At 39.2% G+C, this 20970-nt stretch overlaps 1 protein-coding gene across 22 annotated transcripts in view; it reads right to left on the reverse strand.

Moving 5' to 3' along the window:
• Positions 1-377: 377 nt before the first annotated feature.
• The window catches only part of BCLAF3 (BCLAF1 and THRAP3 family member 3), a 73878-nt gene continuing 53285 nt past the window's right edge, over positions 378-20970 (reverse strand). For 19 of the 22 annotated variants that reach the window (XM_054472460.1, XM_054472458.1, XM_054472462.2 and 16 more), the window contains 2 exons: positions 17695-17850; positions 378-4851 (listed from right to left, as the gene is read on the reverse strand). In XM_054472460.1, the coding sequence (XP_054328435.1) occupies positions 4822-4851; positions 17695-17850 (186 nt within the window). In that variant the 3' untranslated portion in view covers positions 378-4821. The remainder of the gene's footprint in view (positions 4852-17694; positions 17851-20970) is intronic. The other 3 variants (XR_010125553.1, XR_010125554.1, XR_008497155.2) reach the window with 3 other exon arrangements.

Consider the following 20970-nt stretch of genomic DNA (forward strand, 5'->3'; position numbering starts at 1 on the left):
ACGCCCCTACACCCAGCTAATATTTGTATTTTTTGTAGAGATGGAGTTTTACCATGTTGCCCAGGCTGGTCTCAAACTCCTGAGCTCAAACAATCTACCCACCTCAGCCTCCTTAAGTGTTGGCATTACACCGTGCCTGGCCAAATTTAATTTTTTATATATTATTGTTAAATATTATAAATCAATAATTTGTACTTAAAACTCAACACAATACATACTTAAAATAAGCCTACATACTTTTTATGATGTGGGAGGAATGGCCGGGAGTAAAACCCCGATGGACTATAGTGAAGTAGCCAGCCTATAACATAAAAGCTTGTTTACTTGGATTTTGGTAGCAGATATATAATGGATAGGATGAAATGTTCTTACCACTGTTTTAAAAAAGAAAGACTTTATTTTATAAAAATGGTACAACATTCATTATATTTGATAGATACAGAAGAGTACAGTCACTCATAATCCCACCATTTAAAAAAATCAACAGTGTTAACAGTGGGTGGGTATGTTTCCAGACCTCTCAATTCACTCATGTGTACAGATAGGATTGACGGTGGGAATCCCTAAACTTTTTATTCTAACAAGTTTTATTTATTTTCTTTTTTGAGATGGAGTCTCGCTCTGTCGCCCAGGCTGGAGTGCAATGGCGTGGCCTCGGCTCACTGCAACCTTTGCCTCCCGGGTTTAAGCGATTCTCCTGCCTCAGCCTCCCAAGTAGCTGGGATTACAGGTGCATGCTACTGTGCCCGGCTAATTTTTGTATTTTTAGTAGAGATGGGGTTTCACCATATTGGCCAGGCTGGTCTCAAACTACTGACCTCAAGTGATCCACTCGCCTCGGCCTCCCAAAGTGCTGGGATTACAGGCGTGAGCCACCGTGCCCGGACAGCAAACAAGTTTTAGATTTAACTTTATTTGAATGCAATAGAAAAAAAAAATTAGGAATTAAATTGAAGGGGCTGCTGAACTTCAGATAAATGTTTCTTCATTGGTTCCTAAAAGGGATAAGTAAGCCAGTTATTCTCAAACTCAAGTATGTGCCAGAATCCCCTGGAGGACTTGTTAAATCACAGATTGCTTGGCCCCACCCCCAGGGTTTCTGATTCAGGAGGTCTGGGGTGGGGCCAAGAATCTGCATTTTTAACAAGTTCTCAGGTGATGCTGATGTTGCTGGTCTGGGACCACACTTTGAGAACCACTGTATTAAGGTCAAGAAAAAAAAAAGATTGTGGAAAAACTTAAGGTTGGTCACTAGAGTTTTTCCCCATATTATAATTTTAAGACATGATGTGACATGACACCTGGCCATGAATGATGAGATGGTTAGTTCTTAGTCTTTATCCCAATTAACCTCCTCCATGTCTGAATTTGTCAATGTACATTAATTTTTCTTTGTCAAGATTTATAACATTTACATACTATTCTACATCTATGATTCCTCAGTTCTTAAATGTTCATTCTGTATTTTAATGGACTCAGAGCTCATAATCATCCTATTTGACGGAACTTTGTTGGGGAACCTGGCATCCCCTCTCTTCTAGGTTCCCATTAAATGTCCAGAACCAGAACTCACTAGACACAGTCAAAGGTGTCTCTGACTTCTGCAGGATTTGGCTTTCCCAGGCTGCTCTGAGACCTGGGAAATGCCTAGTCCTGGTGAATCTTACCCCTTCTGCTGAGGTCCTGAGATGGTGGCAAAGACTTCGTTGTCCCAAGAGTTTTTCCTTGACTCTCCTCCACGTGGCCTGGTCACCTCGTCAGTGCCTTTGTCCATACTGGGGCCCACTGTTACCAATATTTTTGTCATCTCCATTGTTTTACTCAGTGCTACTTATGGGGATGGGCGAGGGATGAAGTCATACCACATCTTGTTGCATCAGCTTCTTCTCCTTCCTTCCTTGCTTGGTTGTTCCTGGTGAATTTATGCCTGGTGGTTACTGAATTTGCTGGGTAATAAAGACGATAAGAGTTTCTCATCCAGCTTTACTTTTCTTGCTTCTGCCTGGGAAGTATCCCCATCTTTTTTTAAAAAAGAAAACTATTCAAAAATGTAGGATTTACTAGGTAAAATGTGGTACATAGTATACATCTACATAAATTGTTACACATAAATGTAGCGAGTTTTTTTCCAATAGAAAAAAATGAAAATGTATCATCCAAAATATTTATAATAGTGTTCTCTGTGATAAGACTATGGGCAATTCTTCAAATTGAAATTTATGTTGAAGTAACTCTAGATTCACATGCAGCTATAAAAGAAATAATACAGAGAGATCCCGCGTACAATTTACCCAGTTTCCCCCAATGCATCAATTTTTAAAACCAGTAAAACCATCAAGAGAATAGTGCCTTCTGAGGTTGGTGAAACCAATAGGAAAGAAACATGACGATGGGATGCTGAATCAGAAATGTCAACTTTCCTCTCAACCTTTTGTATATATGTCTACTAAAGTACTTACTCTACATTGTGATTCTTTGTTTTTGTGAATCTCTTCTTCAGTAGTGCATGAGCTTCCTCACAGCAGGGACTGTGTCTTATTATCTTTGTCTTCCCAGTACCAGCGAAGGGCCTAGCACGTAGCGGAGGAAAGTGAGGAGGCAATGGTAGGGGACTTATCAAAAAAAAGAAAAAAAAAAACTTCTCTTCTCAAGTCTTATGCATTCAAGAATTCAAACTCTTTCCAGTCAATAAAAAATGCTATGGATAACCTTTTGTTCAACCTCCATATGAAAATTACACATGTAGTTTCTAATAAACATATTCTATTATTCCCTATTTATTCATTCATTATTCAACTAATATTTAATGAACTCTTACCACATGTCAAATAGGAAGCTGGGTGCTGGGGATACTATGGTGGACAAGACAGACACGGTCCCTGTCCTTATTTTATACTCTAAATTATCAAGTTGGTTTTTCCTTTTAGGCTTTAGATCTTATACACACAATGTTTTCTGCATAGGTATTTTGCAGATAACACGCTTTGCATTTTGAGACAGTGCCAAAAGAATATCCAAATAGGGAATCAGTTGTGGAATGAATAATAGTAAATCAGCCATCTTACCTTTATGTGTTACAATAAATAAAAATCGAGCTATAAAGGCCATTTACCAAGTTACATTTCTGTTTAATGTCCATTTTTCCTATTAGACTCTTCATACCATAAAGGCAGGGTCCATGTGTCTTGTCTTCTTGTTCATTGCTGTAATTTTAGTACAGTATCTGTGCAATACATAGTTGTCAATCAAATGATTAAATATTCAAAGCTCATTACTGTCCCCTAGAATATGGGAGTAAATGAAATCAATTATTTTAAAATTTAAGAGAGATTTTATAAGTACCTAACACAATATAAAGTTGCCATACTACCTGTGTGCATGCATTTCTTTCTTACCATAAGTGGAATGCTAAGTATGTTTGGAAAACCTGACCTATAGAGATTGTACACAGTACAAGACAGGCCATCTACCCAAATTTATTACCTGCTTAGCAATGAATCAAGCGCACTTACCCCCCTTATCATGAACTCACTTAAGGAAAAGGCTGCCCTATCTTTTAAAGATATGGAAAAGAAAACTGAATGTACTAAGATTTTTCACATCCAGTCATGAAAAACCAAGTTCTTATCAACCTTCACATTTTAATTTTGAAAGCTCTGTCCTTGTAAGCACAGAACAGTGCTTTAAACACTGTTTAAACAGAGGTGCTATCCAAGGCTATAAGTCTCAAACAAAATTAAAATAATGCTCTCACAAACTGGCAAGTAACTTACTTAAGCAGAAAGAGCAACAACATTTTATTTCATTACAAATAAACATTTCACAAAAATGTAGTTGGGAATGTATATGTACTGTTAAGCAGAACACAGAAAACATAAAGAAATAAGGTATTGGGGCCTAAAAATTTCATTTAAAATCCCATCCATTTGCTCTTACACATAGTAGGTATGCAATACATAATCAACTGAACTAAAAGTAAACACTCTATAAGATGTGCTTGCAAAATGTGTAATGCTGTAGTAGTAAAGTACGATTTTCAAATATGAGATTTTGTCTGTCAGATTTTTAAAAAGCCTTTAAAAATATGATATGCACAAGCTTGCCCTGAGGGAAAAATAAGATGGACTATAGATTACAAAATCTTTACATATTTTCCACAATAGCATTTTGAAATTGGAAAAGAGCAAATAGTTGTGGAAAAAAACTGAATGAACATATTACTAAAAATTCAGTGCACTCACAACTACCTGATGGAATATTTGAAGCACCTTGTCTCTTGCCTTCTTATAATATGAAATGTATGAATTATATAGGCCTTGATCTTCAGAAACTTAAGAAAACTTCGAGTTATAAGCCAAAATGTCATCAGAAAAAGAAAAATCCGGTATAAAATTTTCTACCATAAGGCCACTGTTTAAAGTTCTTTCATGTACAGACACTTTACAATTCAGATACTTGTTTTTGTTTTTATTACGTAAGCAAAACTTTCAACATATAAACGTCTGAATATTACTTGGTGAAGTTCTCTCTATGAAACCATGCTCAGAGAAAAATGCATCAACAAATAATGCCCTTCAAGTGATTCTTTTGAGACTTTTTGCAAAGGAAACTGTAGTTAATACAACTTTTAAATTGAATACTGTAATTTAAAAGCAATTGTTAGGTGTAAAAAGTTGCAGCATTCCACTACTAAAAAATAAGGTTATTTTATCAAGAAGTTACAGTATTAGTGCCTTAGTGTCACTTCTAACTCCTGACAAAAAGAGAGAGATGCTCCCAAACATCCTCCTGTAGTGTCATTTCCATTTGTACGATTTCAGATTAGATTCCTGTGGCAACATCTGTATATTCCTATTGAGAGAAAACAAGAGAAATAAAGACTTCAAACAAAGTGTTAAACATCTGAGCTAGTTTTGTTTACACTGCAATTTTCAAAGTATTTTCGTTTATACAGTGTTACTTGCACCCCGAGATTCCCACGAAGGCATGTGGAACCCCAAAGGCGCAAAGTAACAACAGAATACATCAAAGCAGTATCGCATGATAAATCAATAGGACAAAGAAAACATATGGCGCTAGATAACACTGGTATTAGTAAATTGATGAAAACAGTCTTCTGCTATTTGGGTGAGTTTCAGTGAAGGCATCCCTGGCATAAAATCAAGACTCTTAAACCTTTGGCTCTCAAGTATGGAGCCTGACACTACACACGCACACCTCAAATTAGTATTTTATCTTTTCCATCCTATATCTCTAATTCTAAAACTACATGGGCTCTTTTAACTGACTGATAACTGCAGAGAAAGTTATTAGAGGGGGAAATGCCTTCTTACTTTTGGATGGTTAACTACAGTATAAAAAGGTGTAAGGCTTCAATAAATACAGGAAGAAGAATTTACAAGAACAATAAGACTATGATTAGAGAATAATGAATGTGGATTCTATATTGTGATACTATGCACAATATTGTTATTAACCACAAACTGGACATAAGACCATGCAAGTAATAACAGAGCAAACATGGTAGAATGGCACATTTTTTAGGGACATTAAAAAATAAAAATTTATTAATATACATATCCTTACCTTTCACTAGGATCTTACACTATTAAAACTGAAAGAAATGTAAAAGTTGATTTATTTTTTGGCATTTATATTAGTATGGAAATGTTTAATTCCAAACAAAAACACTGCTGATAGAAAGTTCTTATTCTTCTATTTTGGTTAATGAAATCTTCAAAATACATGCACATATATATCTGTCAACATCATTCCTTTAAATAGAGGTAGACTTCATTGTATCCTAGTTCTTTACTCATTATACAATATAAAAATCATATAAATTTATCTTCAAATAAAATATGTTACCTACTTACAACTTTAAAAGGAAATTCTAACTACAATAATTCTAAAATAAGATTCAGTTGAAATATCTTGTTAAATGTGTGATTATTTTGAGTTACATTCACCCTTGACGTAGCTTCTTTCATAACCTATCTCCACTTGATCCCTCCACCCTCCCAATGATTTAAAAGCCCCCCCAACCCGGCCTTTTTTTTTTTTTTTTTTTGAGATGGAGTCTCCATTGCCCAGGGTGGAGTGCAGTGGTGCGATCTCGGCTCACTGCAACCTCCGCCTCCTGGGTTCAAGCAATTCTCCTGCCTCAGCCTTCTGAGTAGCTGGGACTACAGGCACAAGCTACCACACTCAGCTGATTTTTGTATTTTTTGTAGAGACGAGGTTTTACCATGTTGCCCAGGCTGGTCTTGAATCCTGGCCTCAAGTGATCCACCCACCACAGCCTCCCAAAATGCTGGGATTACAGGTGTGAGCCACTGCACCTGGCCATAAAAGCCCATTTTAAGCAGAACGCTGAACTAGATATATGAGCACTTCTTATCTAGGTTTTCATGTCATCTGGGTCACCACACATGTTCCCTTGTTGGTCTTCCTGCACCTCATTTCTTCTCCCCAGAACCTCCCCACCCACTGCTAACTACATAGCCATCCTAAAGTACCACTTTCTCCTCAGTCTAGGAAGATGTTCTAGTGCCACCACATCAAACCCTAAATATCCTCCTGCCCAGCTTTTGGGGCCCTCTATAATTTGCACACCTCCATTTCTCCCCACACATCCACCTGCCAAACATGGGTCTTTGGCTTTAGCCCTTTCTATGTCTTGCTCTTCTCCAGGCCTCAGCTTATAATCTACCTCCTGTAAGAAGAGTGTATCAACGAAAGTACTTAGCACATATCTCCTGACCATTCCTACCATATTGATTTTCTCTTCCCTTTAGGCATGAACCATCTGTGAAGTTAAGCTCTTAAAAAATATGATTGTTTGCAACCAGCCTGGCCAACATGGTGAAACCCCGCCTCTACTAAAAATACAAAAAAATTAGCTGAGCATCGTAGTGGGTGTCTGTAATCCCAGCTACTTGGGAGGCTGAGGCAGGAGAATCACTTGAACCTGGGAGACGGAGGTTGCAGTGAGCTGAGATCGTGCCATTGCACTCCAGCCTGGGCAATAACAGTGAAACTCCATCTCAAAAACAAAACAAAAATATGGTTGCGTTGGCCAGGCGTGGTGGCTCACACCTGTAATCCCAGCACTTTGGGAGGCTGAGGTGGGCGGATCACTTGAGGCCAGGAGTTTGAGACCAGCCTGGACAACATGGTGAAACCGTATTTCTACTAAAAATACAAAAATTAGATGGGTATAGTGGTGCATACCTGTAATCCCAGCTACTCAGGAGGCTGAGACAGGAGAATCGCTTGAGCCTGGGAGGCGGAGGTTGCAGTGAGCTGAGATGGCGCCACTGCACTCCAGCCTGGATGACAGAGTGAGATTTCATCTCAAAAAAAAAAAAAAAAGTTGTACAGAAAAGGGTTAACATAGCAGATCTGACTGCTATCCTTGGAAAGGCCTGCTTACAAAATGGCCCTTGGCCAGCATCTGGGAACTTAGATTTCAAGAGGGTCCCCACCATTAACTGATGGGTGCTGAAACTGTTTGTGTAAATAATATGGTTTATGCTGAGCACTCCCTTTCCTCCTGGCAGTCTGGAATTTGGGTATGTGCTTGGCAGGGGACGCCTACATGATCAGCCCCCAGTAGAAACTCTCGGTACTGAGACTCTAGCAAACTTCCCAGGGTGGTAATGTATCGCATGTGTTGTCACAACTCATTGATGAGGAAATTAAGTATGTTCTGTGAGACTCCAAGGGGAGAGAACCCTTGGAAACTTGCACCTGGTTTCCTCTGGACTTCGCCCTATATGCCTTTTCCTCTTGCTGATTTTGCTCTCTATTCTTTCATGAGAACGACTATATGCTAAGTTGTCTGAGTCCCAGCAAAACCTGGGGGTGGTCTTAGGGACCCCTGACACAATGGCTTTTGTTCACTAACATTTTAGAGCATATGGATGGATGTGTGTGTGTGTGTGTGTGTGTGTGTGTGTGTGTGTATGAATAAATTCAACTCCATTCAATAAGCATTTTCTGAAGACTGACTATATGAAAGGTAATAAGGTAAGATAAAAGACTAACGAGGCCAGGTACAGTGGCTCACACCTGTAGTCCCAGCACTTTGGGAGGCTGAGGCGGGTGGATCGCTTGAGCCCAGGAGTTTGAGACCAGCCTGGCCAACATGGCGAGACCCCGTATCTACAAGAATATACAAAAATTAGCCAGGTGTGGTGGCACACATCTCTAGTCCCAGCTACTTGGGAGGCTGAGGTGGGAGGATCACTTAAGCCCGGGAGGTGGAGGCTGCAGTGAGCTGTGATCACACCATTGCACTCCAGCCTGGGCGACAGAGTGAGACCCTGTCTAAAAAAAAAAAAAAAAATGCTTAACGAGGCACCCTCAAGAATTTGATAATCTATTTGGGGAAATAAAAAGGCAAATGACAATAATTAGAGACTAAATGAAACACAAGTTAAAGTGGGGGCTTTGATATGCTTTACAGTGGGTCTTAAAAGGAAAGCAGGGTTTAATAAGAAAAGAATGGGGCTCAGGAGGCTATTTCTAGCTAAGAGAACAGTAGGAACAAAGGTACAAATAAATGAAAATACAGTATGCTCCAAAAAGCAGAGAGTCCATGGGGAAATGCAGCTAGTAAGATAGCTTAGGGTTAGACCTGGCTAACAAGTTTGGTCTCTTTTCTTGTAGGCAATAAAATACTTGGAAGGTGTTTGTGCAAGAGGGGTATGATATGATCTGTGTTTCAGGACAATGACTGTGATCAAAGAGACTAAATTAGAATATTATTAGCTCATGCCTAATAAATCCCAGAACTTTGGGAGGTCAAGACAGGCAGATCACCTGAGGTCAGGAGTTCGAGACCAGCCTGGCCAACATGGTGAAACCCTGTCTCTACTAAAAATACAAAAATTAGCCCGGCGTGGTGACGTGTGCCTGTAATCCCAGCTACTCTGGAGGCTGAGGCAGGAGAATCGCTTGAATCTGGGAGGCGGAGGTTGCAGTGAGCCGAGATCGCACCACTGCACTCCAGCCTGGGGACAAGAGCAAGACTTAGTCTCAAAAAAAAAAAAAAATAATTAACCATAAAACCACTTAAAAGAAACACAGTAAAGAATTTTTATAAGCATAAGCATGAGATGAAATCTAGAAGTCATATGGGACAAACTGGACAGATTCATGAACATCTAAAAGTTCTGTAATGTAAAATCCAGTATAAACAGCTGACAAACACCAGCAAAATGTACGACAGGTTAATCCCCTCAGTAAATCAAGAGCTCTTACAAATCAGTAAGAAAAAGTACCACCCCCAAAGTACTGGCAAAGTACAGAAATCAGGAAACTGAGGAAAGAAATACAAGTGGTCAATGAACACATAAAAATGATGCTTGCGCCAGTAATAATCAAAGAAAGGCAAATGAGAACTACTTTCTGTTATTAGGCTGACAACTGAAAACAAAGACTGATCATGTATAGTGCCAACTAGGGTGTAGGTAAACAGGCCTTTCATGTACTGCTGGTGAAACTATAAATCAGTAAAATGGGCGATATGGAAAGGTACCAAAATGTCCATGTGGCCAGGTGGTATTACTGAAAATAACAGAAACCTGGAAGCTATCCCAAAGTCATCACCAGAGGCCTGGTTAAGTAAGTCAGCAAAGGTTGAACAGGGGTATGTGTACCCTTAGGAGTATATGAAGACTTTTCAAGGAATATGTGAGTACAGATAGTTTTAGGGAATTAATTTCTAGATCATTAAATTCCCAATGTTCACATTCTAAAAATATCCTGCCTGCACAATTGGTTGAGGTTGGTTCCCCACCTCCCACCTTACATGAGAAAGATACACCTTCTTCTCACTTTGAATCTTACTATTGTGTATCACCTGCAGACCTCCAGGAAAAGGGTAATTTGAAACATTGGTTTGGTGTCAAGAAAGGGAATCAACTTTAACAACTAGCAATAAAATAGCATACTTCTGCAAGTCAGATGGTTCCCAATTCTTTGCCTTTGTTTAATAAAATTGAAGGAGGACAAAATCAAGCTATCAGTGACAGAACATTCAAAATACTTTTTGATAACAGATTAGTACGTGATTTGTTTGGCCTAAAATTCAGAGTGAGTCCAGAGAACTGAGTGGCATTCCTATAAACAGAAGTCCCTTCATTCCCATCTATATAATCATATAAATAGGGTTTCTCAGCACTTAAATCTATAAAAAGAAAAAATAGAATACTTGAATACTATATTATTCTACTAGCAACAGTATCTATGAATACATAAACCAATTGAAAAAAATGCATTTGCAACACAACTTCTTTTGTTTCATCAATACTTCAACTGTAATATTAACTCAATCCAGAGGAAACATTTAACACTTAATAGTCACAGAAATCTAATAACATTATGCACCAAATAGATTTGGTGATCAACAAAATACTTTTAAAGATAAAATTCTATGGAGGGGCCAGGTGCAGTGGCTCATGCCTGTAATCCCAGCACTTTGGGAGGCTGAGGTGGGCAGATCACTTGAGGTCAGGGGTTCAAGACCAGCCTGGTCAACATGGTGAAACCCCATCTCTACCAAAAAATATAAAAACTTAGCTGGGCATTGTGGCATGCGCCTGTTGTCCCAGCTACTCGGGAGGCTGAAGCAGGAGAATTGCTTGAACCCAGGAGGTGGAGGTTGCAGTAAGCTGAGATCACGCCACTGCACTCCAGCCTGGGTGACAGAGACTCCATCTCAAAAAAAAAAAAAAAATTATATGGAGAAAGTGGAATGAAGTCCAAATTCAAGGCAAAAAAAGGAACAATGTAAAATTTCTCACTGTTAAAAGAATTTGTGTATTAAAAAAATTGATGGTATTAGTTATTGAATTCCTGTGGTATGTAGGTTCCTCCAAAGAGATTTAAAAATATAATGCAACAGTTTTAAGACTGTCAGTGTTTATAATATGCCAGAAATTGTATCCTATACAATAATTTATGATAAAAATATTAGATAACCTACCAATGTGCAAGAAGGTAGATAACTTTTCAAAACTTTACAGTATGGAGCAAAAAGGTTGAAGAGCACTGAAATAATTAATATATCCATAGAGTGGAATAATATGCAGCCATTAAAATGGATGAATCAAATGTAGTAATGAATGAGTGATGGAAATGACAAGATTTGAAACCATTAAAGTTGGAAAGAGAACTGGGAGAATTAGTAGGACACGTTTCTAGCTTGGCTTGGTCAGCTTCGAGAGCTAGGGGACCTGAGGGAAAATGAGTTGTTGGGGGAGGACAGCAAGTCTGATATAATTTTTAACAGCTTTACTGAAATGTAATTCATAGACTATACAGTTCACCCATTTCAAGTGTATAATTCAGTAGCTTTTTAGTATATTCACAGAGTTGTGCAACCATCAATCACCACAATCAGCTTTAGAATATTTTTCTTCCCCTAAATAGAAATCCCATACCCATTAGCAATAACCCATACCTGCTCTCAATTTTCCCCTCACCCCTGAGTCACTGGCAACCACTAATTTACTTTATGTCCCTATAGATTTGCCCATTTTGGACATTTCATATAAACTGAATTATACATTATGTGGTCTTTTGTGTCTGGCTTCTATCACGTAGCATCATGTTTTTAAGGGTCTTTCATGCTGTAGCATGTTTCAACGCAAGTTTGATTTTTTTTTAATTTTTTTTTTTTTTTTTTTTGAGACGGAATCTCACTCTGTCACCCAGGCTGGAGTCCTGTGATGTGATCTCGTCTCACTGCTACCTCCACCTCCTGGGTTCAAGCAAATCTCATGCCTCAGCCTCCTGAGAAGCTGGGATTGTAGAGATGGGGTTTCACCATGTTGGCCAGGCTGGTCTTGAACTCCTGAGCTCAGGTGATCCGCCTGCTTCGGCCTCCCAAAGTGCTGGGATTACAGGCGTGAGCCACCGCGCCCAGCTGCAAGTTTGATTTTAAACATGCTAAATTTGAGGTGCTTTTAGGACATCCATGTGAGGGTATCTGGGAGGCAGGTGACAATCTGGAGGTCTGGAGAGTAGTCAGGGTTGAAGACATCAACAGAGGTGATGGCTGAAATCTTGGGAGGAGGTAAGGTCAATCAAGACAAGAAGGAGGATTAAGAGAAAAGAATAATATCACATCACACTAGGAAATGCTTACATTTTAAAAGAATGCACGGAGGAAGAGAAAACCAAATAAGACAGAGAAGGCAGAGAGGTAGGTAGTGAAACTGGAGCCTCCAGATCCTAAGTGCTTGAAAGTGATGATGCCCTTATGCAACACTTCCTTTGCACCCTGGCACACTTCAGCTCAAGGGACCTGGCAAGTGTATACTAGATTTCTGTTGATTCAGCTAATCTTGGTTCCTGTTCTATTTTCGTACTCCATGACTTTCAAGGTTTCTTTCAACCCTCAAAACCACGAATCCCAGTCTCTAACTTCCTTCCTTCACTGTCATTATGCCCTCTTCTCTCTTCCCTTCCTATCCCTGGACAGAGGATAAGCACCATAGCACCTGAGGACTGCTGGAGAATGCTCCTTGGATCTCCACTGCCTTGGAATTCCTTGCCTTCCTAACCAAATGCGCAATTACTTACAGTTTTTCAGAGGCAATGTTCTCAGAGGTGACTTCATTAATTCTTACTAACTTCTTTGTTCCAATCTAGTATATAATCAGACTCTCAAGAGTTTCTGAAAACTTTCTATGATGAGCAGAGGATGCTTCCTGGGGGTACTTCTGAATGCTAGTGGATTAAAGACAAGCCTTATTCCAGGTAGTAACAGACATTCCTCCCACCCCTTTATCTTCCAGCCCAAGCACAGAATCCAAGAGAAAATAAACACAGTAAAAGGGACTTAGGGTGCCACAATGGAATATGACAAGTACATGATGAATGAGGAAGAATTTCCGTTCTGTACTTTTCTACTACTGCTTGGGAATCTGACTACTTTGTAGGCAGCTGGAGAGCCAATGCAGTTTTAGGGAAGCCACTACCATTCTGGTAAGTGGAAGCAGAGGATGTATTAGGAGTACATCTAGGATCCCCACCACCGCCACCACTCCCCAAAGCTGTTTTTTGTTGGAGACAGGAAGTGCATGGCATAGGATAGCACAATCACCAAACTGTACTACAGATGAGGAAATGCAAGACCTCCCAGCCATGAGTGATCACTCCAGCATTTCAATATGGCAGGGGAGTGAGGAGTCCAGACAAGATCTGTCTAAATATTCTTGGTGGGCTTTAAAGCATATGGGAATAAGTAGGTTCATATCCAATTTCAGGCTCAAGAAGGTTCCAGGGCATTTAGATTAATTAATGATGCATCCTTAATGAGTCTAGGTGGTGGTCTAATAACTGCCAAAAGAATGAACTCTCCAGTAGGACAAAAAGCCAAAGCAGTGCAGGGATGCTGTTCAGACTAAGATTTCTCTCTAAGGAAGAACCTTCAAAGTTCCCTCTGATGCTAAAGCTTGGGATGAAGAGTCATATAAATGGTACCTCACCCAGGAACCCTACTTGAGCAAAAATGTCCCTCATTTAAGGGAAAGGGAAAGCAACACTGGAAGAAACCAGAGTCTCCAGGCCTTCACTCTTTTTTTGAGGGCACAAAGGCCTGAGATAAAATGGACTAATAGGTCTAAGCCATCAGTTTATACACATGGAATGGGATTTGTTACTACTGGGACAGCTGAAAGGCCAAGTTAGTCTCAGGTATCTTACTTTAGACCCTGGCACAAACAGAACAGCTTCAATGCCTCATTCCTTTCTCTAAAGGTTAGTAGAGTGGAGCCCAGCTGTTCAGTTGGGTGCTAGTAGTAAGGTACCTGAGTTGATGCTGTACTTGTAGAGCTGGACTTTGTTCAAACACAAATCTATAAAAATTCTGGCTCTGGCTTGCTTGCAGGCACTGACAGTAGCCAGATTGGAAAACTCCATGTCAAAGTGGCTGCAATAGAAAGATATATGAAGCAGCATCCAGAAGGGTGGGCCTAAGAAAAACAGGTAGTAGACACTAAAAGAATAGTAGACAGTAATTAAAAAAAAATCCAGTGTGTTGAGACACTGCTAATGCAGCCAGATGGCAGTGAAGGGCAACAGGAAGGTGAGGCTGTGACCAGCGCTGAACCCTAACTATATATAACTGCTACACTTTAGATGATACAAAAAGCCTAGGCCTAAAGATTGGAGACCCATAGCAGGCTGTAGCTTCTTCTAGGATATACTTCTTATGTCCTATGATGAAGGCCTGATTTCTGATTTCTATTTGCTGTGAAGCGGGGCTGGTGAGCAATGTAGTCTGGAAGAATAGGGTGGTCAGCAGGAATTGGGCAAACTGAGGCAAACAAAAGAATAAAAAAATGGAGCAAGATTCATGATATATAGAAACTATAAGCTGAAGCAGACAGTCAGGTAAGCACTCAGCAGCCCCAAGTCACTGAAAAAGATGGAGCAAAAATAGAGTTAAGCTAAAACTCCAAGTTTAGCACAGAGCTAACAGAAGACAAAGAGACACCATGTACCAGAAAACCAACCTTGTGAATGAAGAGAAGGCCTGCCTCAGCCATTTTCCTTGAGTGAAAATCAATGACTAGCTTCCCTGAAAACAGTCAGGCTGCCATCTGTGACTGGGAACAAATATCTGAAAGGTCTGCTGCAAAGAAACTTGCCACACAAGGCAGGAAGAGAAGCAGCATCTCTACCTAAGCCCTAGTACAGCCTGACGGTGGGGAGATATACGAGACGGGAAAATGATTCCACTGACACTTTTCAAAAAAAGAGATGGGGCCGGGTGCGGTGGCTTACACCTGTAATGCCAGCACTGTGGGAGGCCGAGGCAGGTGGATCACATGAGGTCAGGAGTTTGAGACCAACCTGGCCAACATGGTGAAACCTCACCTCTACTAAAAATACAAAAATTAGCTGGGCGTGGTGGCAGGTGCCTATAATCCCAGCTACTCAGGAGACTGAGGCAGGAGAATCACTGGAACCCGGGAGGCGGAGGTTGCAGTGAGCCGAGATGGTGCCATTGCACTCCAGCCTGGGCAACAAGAGTGAAACTCCATCTCAAAAATAAATAAATAAATAAAGAGATGGCTTTCCTAAAACCATGAGTGACATACACGGTGAAATTAGAAATCTTCTAAGGTACTCAGTTAAAACTGGGGGTGTATGTGTGTGACATAAGATATTCTATTTAACTCTAAAACATAAAAAAATAAGTTGCCAACTTCATTCTACTCATCCATCTTTTGAAAAGTGTTAAGATTTACTAAAATCATTAAGCAAGCTCAGTGTAAAGGCTTCATAAGCATAAGTATTTAAGAAAACATTTATGATTATAAAAGTTATAAAACCACAGTTGGGCTATTCAATAGCAATACCAGAGATACATACATTTCTCAGAAGAAAATATTAGCCTAAAATCATGAACAAAAATGAGCCTACGAATTGACAAACATGCCTCACTTACTGATATAATGCTACTGTTCTCATTTCATTTTTTTCTCTTCTTGTTCTTTTTTTTTTTTAATAGTTGGGGGTCTTGCTATGTTGCCCAGGCAGGCATTGAACTCCTGGGCTCAAGCAATCCTCCCATCTCAGCCTCCTAAGTAGTTGGGACTACAGGCATGTACCACTATGCCCAGCAATTCTCATTTAAAATATAACTATTTTGTAGAAGTTAATTTTATGGCATATTTATGCTGCATTTTCTCTTTCTTTCTTTCTTTTTTTTTTAATAGGTCTCACTCTGTCACCCAGGCTGGAGTGCAGTTGCGTGATCATGGCTCACTGCAGCCCTGACCTCCTAGGCTCAAGTGGTCCTTCCACCTCAGCCTTCCAAGTAGCTGGGACTACAGGCACATACCACCATGCTCAGTTTATTATTTTTAAAAAATTTTTTTGTAGAGGTGGGGTCTTGCTATGTTGCCCAGGCTGGTCTCGAACTCCTGGGGTCAAGCGATCCTCTCTCCTCGGCCTCCCAAAGTGCTGGGACTACAGGCATGAGCCACCACTCCTAGACTTACGCTGAATTTTCAAATACTAACATGGTTAATTCAAACAAAATCAATCTACAACTAAAAGAGTATGCAATTCCAATTACCAAGTAAAGAAACTTTTTATTAACATTAAGAGTTATCGGCCAGGCGTGGTAGCTCACGCCTGTAATCCCAGCACTTTGGGAGGCCAATGAGGGTGGATCATCTGAGGTCAGGAGCTCGAGACCAGCCCGGCCAACATGGACAAACCCCATCTCTACTAAAAATACAAAAATTAGCCAGGCATAGTGGCAGGCGCCTGTAATCCCAGCTACTTGGGAGGCTGAGGCAGGAGAATCACTTGAACCCAGGAGGCAGAGGTTGCACTGAGCTGAGATCGTGCCATTGTACTCCGGCCTGGGGAATAAAAGCAAAACTCTGTCTCAAAAAATTAAAAACTTAAAAAATTTAAAAAAGAGTTATTAACAAGTTTGGGGAGTTAGGAATAAAAACATTAAGCATTAGCATAATGGAATCAACCTCAGCATCTATCAATGGCTGAATGGATAAAGAAAATGTATATATATACAATGGAATACCATTCAGCCTTAAAAAGAAGGAAATCCTGTCATTTATGACAACATGGATTAATCTGAAGGATATTATGTTAAGTGAAATAAGCCAGGTACACAAAGACAAATACCACATAATCTCACCTACACGTGGAATCTAAAAAAAAAGTCAAACTTACAGAAACAGAGTAAAATGGTGGTTACCAGAGGCTGGAGGGATTAAGAAGAAGTTGGTCAAAGCATCAACACAAAATTTCAGTTACACAGGAGGAATACGTTCAAAAGATGTATTATACATCATGGTGACTACAGTTAATTACAATATATTGTACACTTGAAAATTGCTAACAGAGTAGATTTTAAGTGTTCTCAACACAAAAAAATAAGTATGTGAGGTAATGGGTATTTTAAATAGCTTGATTTAGCCATTCCACAATGTATACATATATCAAAACATCATGTTGAACACTATAAATATAATAATTTTTACTTGTCAATTAAAAACATAAATTGCAAAAGAGCATATAATGGTGATGATTGCATAGCACTGTGAATGAAATTAGTGTCGCTGAACTGTATGTACTTAATGCTACTTAAAAATGGTTAAAATGGCAAATTTTATATTATACATATAATATATGAATGGGGAAAAGAGTTAGTGTATTTTGCAATTATGCATCCTTTGTATATATTCAATATATTTTTGGCACTCAGATAATTCACTTTGTATAAGACTAAAATACATCAATAGAGCCTAAAGTATAATAATAATAATAATAATAATAATAATAAAAAGAAAAAAGAGAAAAAAAATTAAAAGAAGAAAAAAAAAAAAAAAGCCTTTACCTGAGTTTCCATTTCAAAGATTAACCATACAACAGAAATTCTAAAGTCAAAAGTTCAAACAGCTAACATATGCAAAGTATTCAAGGCATAATGCCTAAAAGCATTTTAAGGTTACACAGTCTCACAACTGTATTACCATTACTCCCTGAAGATCTTATTCAACTATCATGCAACAAGAACATTTAAAAACCCAGGTTGTTTCTTAAAATTAAATGAGAAACCAATTTATCTAATGAACATAGATAATCCAGGAGTTTAAAAGTCACTAAACATTTTTAAATCATTTTAATTCAACTAACCTTCTTTTTTCTCATTAATCTTTCTCTGAACTTATGAGTGATAAATCCCCTTGGGCCAGTGAACCGTAAACGCTGATACTTAGCCTGAATGTACAAGCTCTTCTGTACCAGGCCTGATTTATAATTGGGCTGGCATCTGCCACCTCTAAAGTTGCTCTGTGAAGGAAAAAAAAGGAATTAAATGTTAAAACTACATCTTCCAAGTCTACTTTATTAGTAAACAGATGAGTGGGTGGTTGGGTGCGGTAGCTCACGCCTGTAATTCCAGCACTTTGGGAGACCGAGGCAGAACTCCTCAAGCTGATCGCTTGAGGTCAGGAGTTCGAGACCAGCCTGGCCAACATGGTGAAACCCCGTCTCTACTAAAAATACAAAAATTAGCCAGGCGTGGTGGCAGGCGCCTGTAATCCCAGCTACTCAGGAGGCTAAGGCAGAAGAATTGCTTGAACCTGGGAGGTGGAGGTTGCAGTGAGTCACCGTTCTCTATGCTTGAAAAGCACAAAAGAGTGCCACTGCGCTCCAGCCTGGGTGACAGAGTGAGACCCTGTCTCAAACAAAACAAAACAAAACAAAAGACAGATGAAAAACTGTCTGGTACTTGGAGCTGTCCTGGATTCTAGGCCTTACAGATGTTAAAATAGAAAGAGTTAATGATGGTGAGAAAGTATGTTTCTCTCAAGCTGGCTTCCTAGCTCATTTTATATACCAATATATATTTTTTTAATTTTTATTCTTAGCTGGGCATGGTGGCTCATGCCTGTAGTCCTAGCTACTCAGGAGGCTGAGGTGGGAGATAGCTTGAGTCTTGGAGGTAGAGGCTGCAGTAAGCTGTGATTGTGACACCACACTCCAGTCTGGGTGACAGAGCGAGACCCTGTCTCAAAAAAAACAAAACAAAACCACATCAAACCAAATTTTTAAAACTGTTAAGTTAAAAGAATTTGAGGGCGGGCACAGTGGCTCACACCTAAATCCCAGCACTGTGGGAGACTGAGGTGGGAGGACTGCTTGAGGCCAGGAGTTCAAGACCAGCCTGGGCAACAGAGTGAGAGCCTGTCTCTACAAAAAATAAAAAAAGAAAAGAATTTGAAATTAATTCTTGAAATTCATCATGCTAACAAAATAAAATGTTCAGAACCTCTAATGAACTAAAATTATTCTTCTGATTCATAGTGAAATGTATCAAACCCCAATGAGGGAGAAAGATATTAAGTATCAATATCTATTTAAGAATCAAAAACTCTTTTAACTTTATTCTTGTTAATACCTTCAAACAAATCTTTCTTTACCACAAAAGACCCATTACTTAAAAAGAACACTTCCTAGCCTGCACATACTGTCCAACATTACATTAGACATAAGAGGACAATGAATATTTGTGTGTTTCCCATGTGGTTGATAAGAGAAATGGTCCCTTGTTAATTTACTGCTGGGGGTGGAAGAGGAAAACAGTCCTCAGTTTTGTCAGTCATGAACCAATCCTCTCCAAACCTTCCCAAACAATTCTCCAAGTCTCCCTCCCTCACTCCCCCATATCACACACTGCTTGTGTCTGCCTGCATTTCTAAGCATCCTCCTAGAATAATCTAAAACAGACGGGAGCAGTGGCGCAAAGGTTCATAGATGGAGTCTATCTCTGCTCTGCTAAATCTTAAAAACTTAGCTACTTGCCAACTTACTGGAAGAAGCTGCATTAAGCTCTTGACTATGAAAGGGATTTCTCCCCCAAAATCATTCAATTAAATTCTCCTATAGAAAATAAACATGACGCCATATGAAGAAAAACCCTGGGCTGAACGAAACTTTTAACAAGACCAGTTCAGCATAACTTGAATATTGGAAGATTTAATTCCAAGAAGTAGAGAGAGATATGGTAGAGAAGGAAAGACTTTGGTGACCCAGCGTCCTCTCTCAGGCATAGTAAACTATAAAACTGTCCTGAACTTATTTAACAAAATTCATACCTAATATTATATGCAAGGTACAAAGACTAAACAGATCCACCTCTTTTCCTTTAGGGGCTGACAATTAGTAGAGATGCTGGGTCTGAGCACTGGAGACATAGCTACTCCTTCTGATTTTGCCAATAGGAGTCTACCAAGATCCAGGAAAAAGGCTCTCCATGCTTGAAAAGCACAAAAGAGCATTTAGTTTGAATGGCACAAGCAGGAAGTCTTACTCTTCCATTTGCCTTACCACTCAAGAGCTAAGAACTCAACCAGTCTTCATTTATTAGGCAGGTACAAGGGTCAGAATAAAAGCTATAAATTCTATATCTTTAAAATAGCAGCCATTGCATACTAAATTTATTCCCAAATGTGTTTTTTTAATAAAATGAGAATTTTACTCAGAAGATTGATATATAAACTTTATTATCTGCTAATTTGTTCTCATCTTCTCAATTTTCTCAAGTAAAAAGGAAAAGACAACCTAGTTACATGTAAATGTTTCATCACAAAGTTACACGGGAAGAGGTTTGTCTTTAAATCAAATTCTTTGCTTTTCATAAAAAACATCTCTGAGTCACATTCCAACTACTACATGACCAGGGTCCAATCAAATGGGATGAAACTAATAGTGGCCCCTTTTAGAATGTTTCAGGGAAAGAGTTTACTATCTGTAAATGATTAAGGCTGAAAACAGAAGCTAAAATTACAAAAGCAAACAAAAGCGCATTTCGTTTATAGAAAGTTAGGATCTGAATAAATATTTATACATCTTTACAGATATGAGTCAAGATTTTTTTTTTTTTTTTTTTTTTTTTGAGATAGAGTTTCACTCTGCCACCCAGGCTGAAGTACAGTAGTGCAATCTGGGCTCACTGCAATCTCCGCCTCCTGAGTTCAAGCAATTCTCCTGCCTCAGCCTCCACAGTAGTTGGGACTACAGGTACATGCCATCACGCCCAGCTAATTTTTATATTTTTAGTAGAGACAGGGTTTCACTATGTTGGCCAGGCTGGTCTCAAACTCCTGACCTCAAGTGATCTGCCCGCCTCAGCCTCCCAAAGTGCTGGGATTACAGGCATGAACCACCATGCCTGGCCGGATATGAGTCAAGATTTTCTGAACATGAAGAGCTAAACAATAATAACTCCTAAATAAACTATTATAAGGTTGAATACACTATTAACCTCTAAAGAAGTCAATAAAATTGTTTACAAACACTACAATGGCTGCATTAAATAACAACCCTCTTTAAACACTATTTGTTTCCTCTTTGATAATAAAGTTCAGATTAACCAGCAACTAAAGCAATGCCAGGAGGAAAAGAGAC

Source organism: Pongo pygmaeus, chromosome X (genome assembly GCF_028885625.2).
Source record: "Pongo pygmaeus isolate AG05252 chromosome X, NHGRI_mPonPyg2-v2.0_pri, whole genome shotgun sequence".
NCBI classification, from domain to species: Eukaryota; Metazoa; Chordata; class Mammalia; order Primates; family Hominidae; genus Pongo; species Pongo pygmaeus.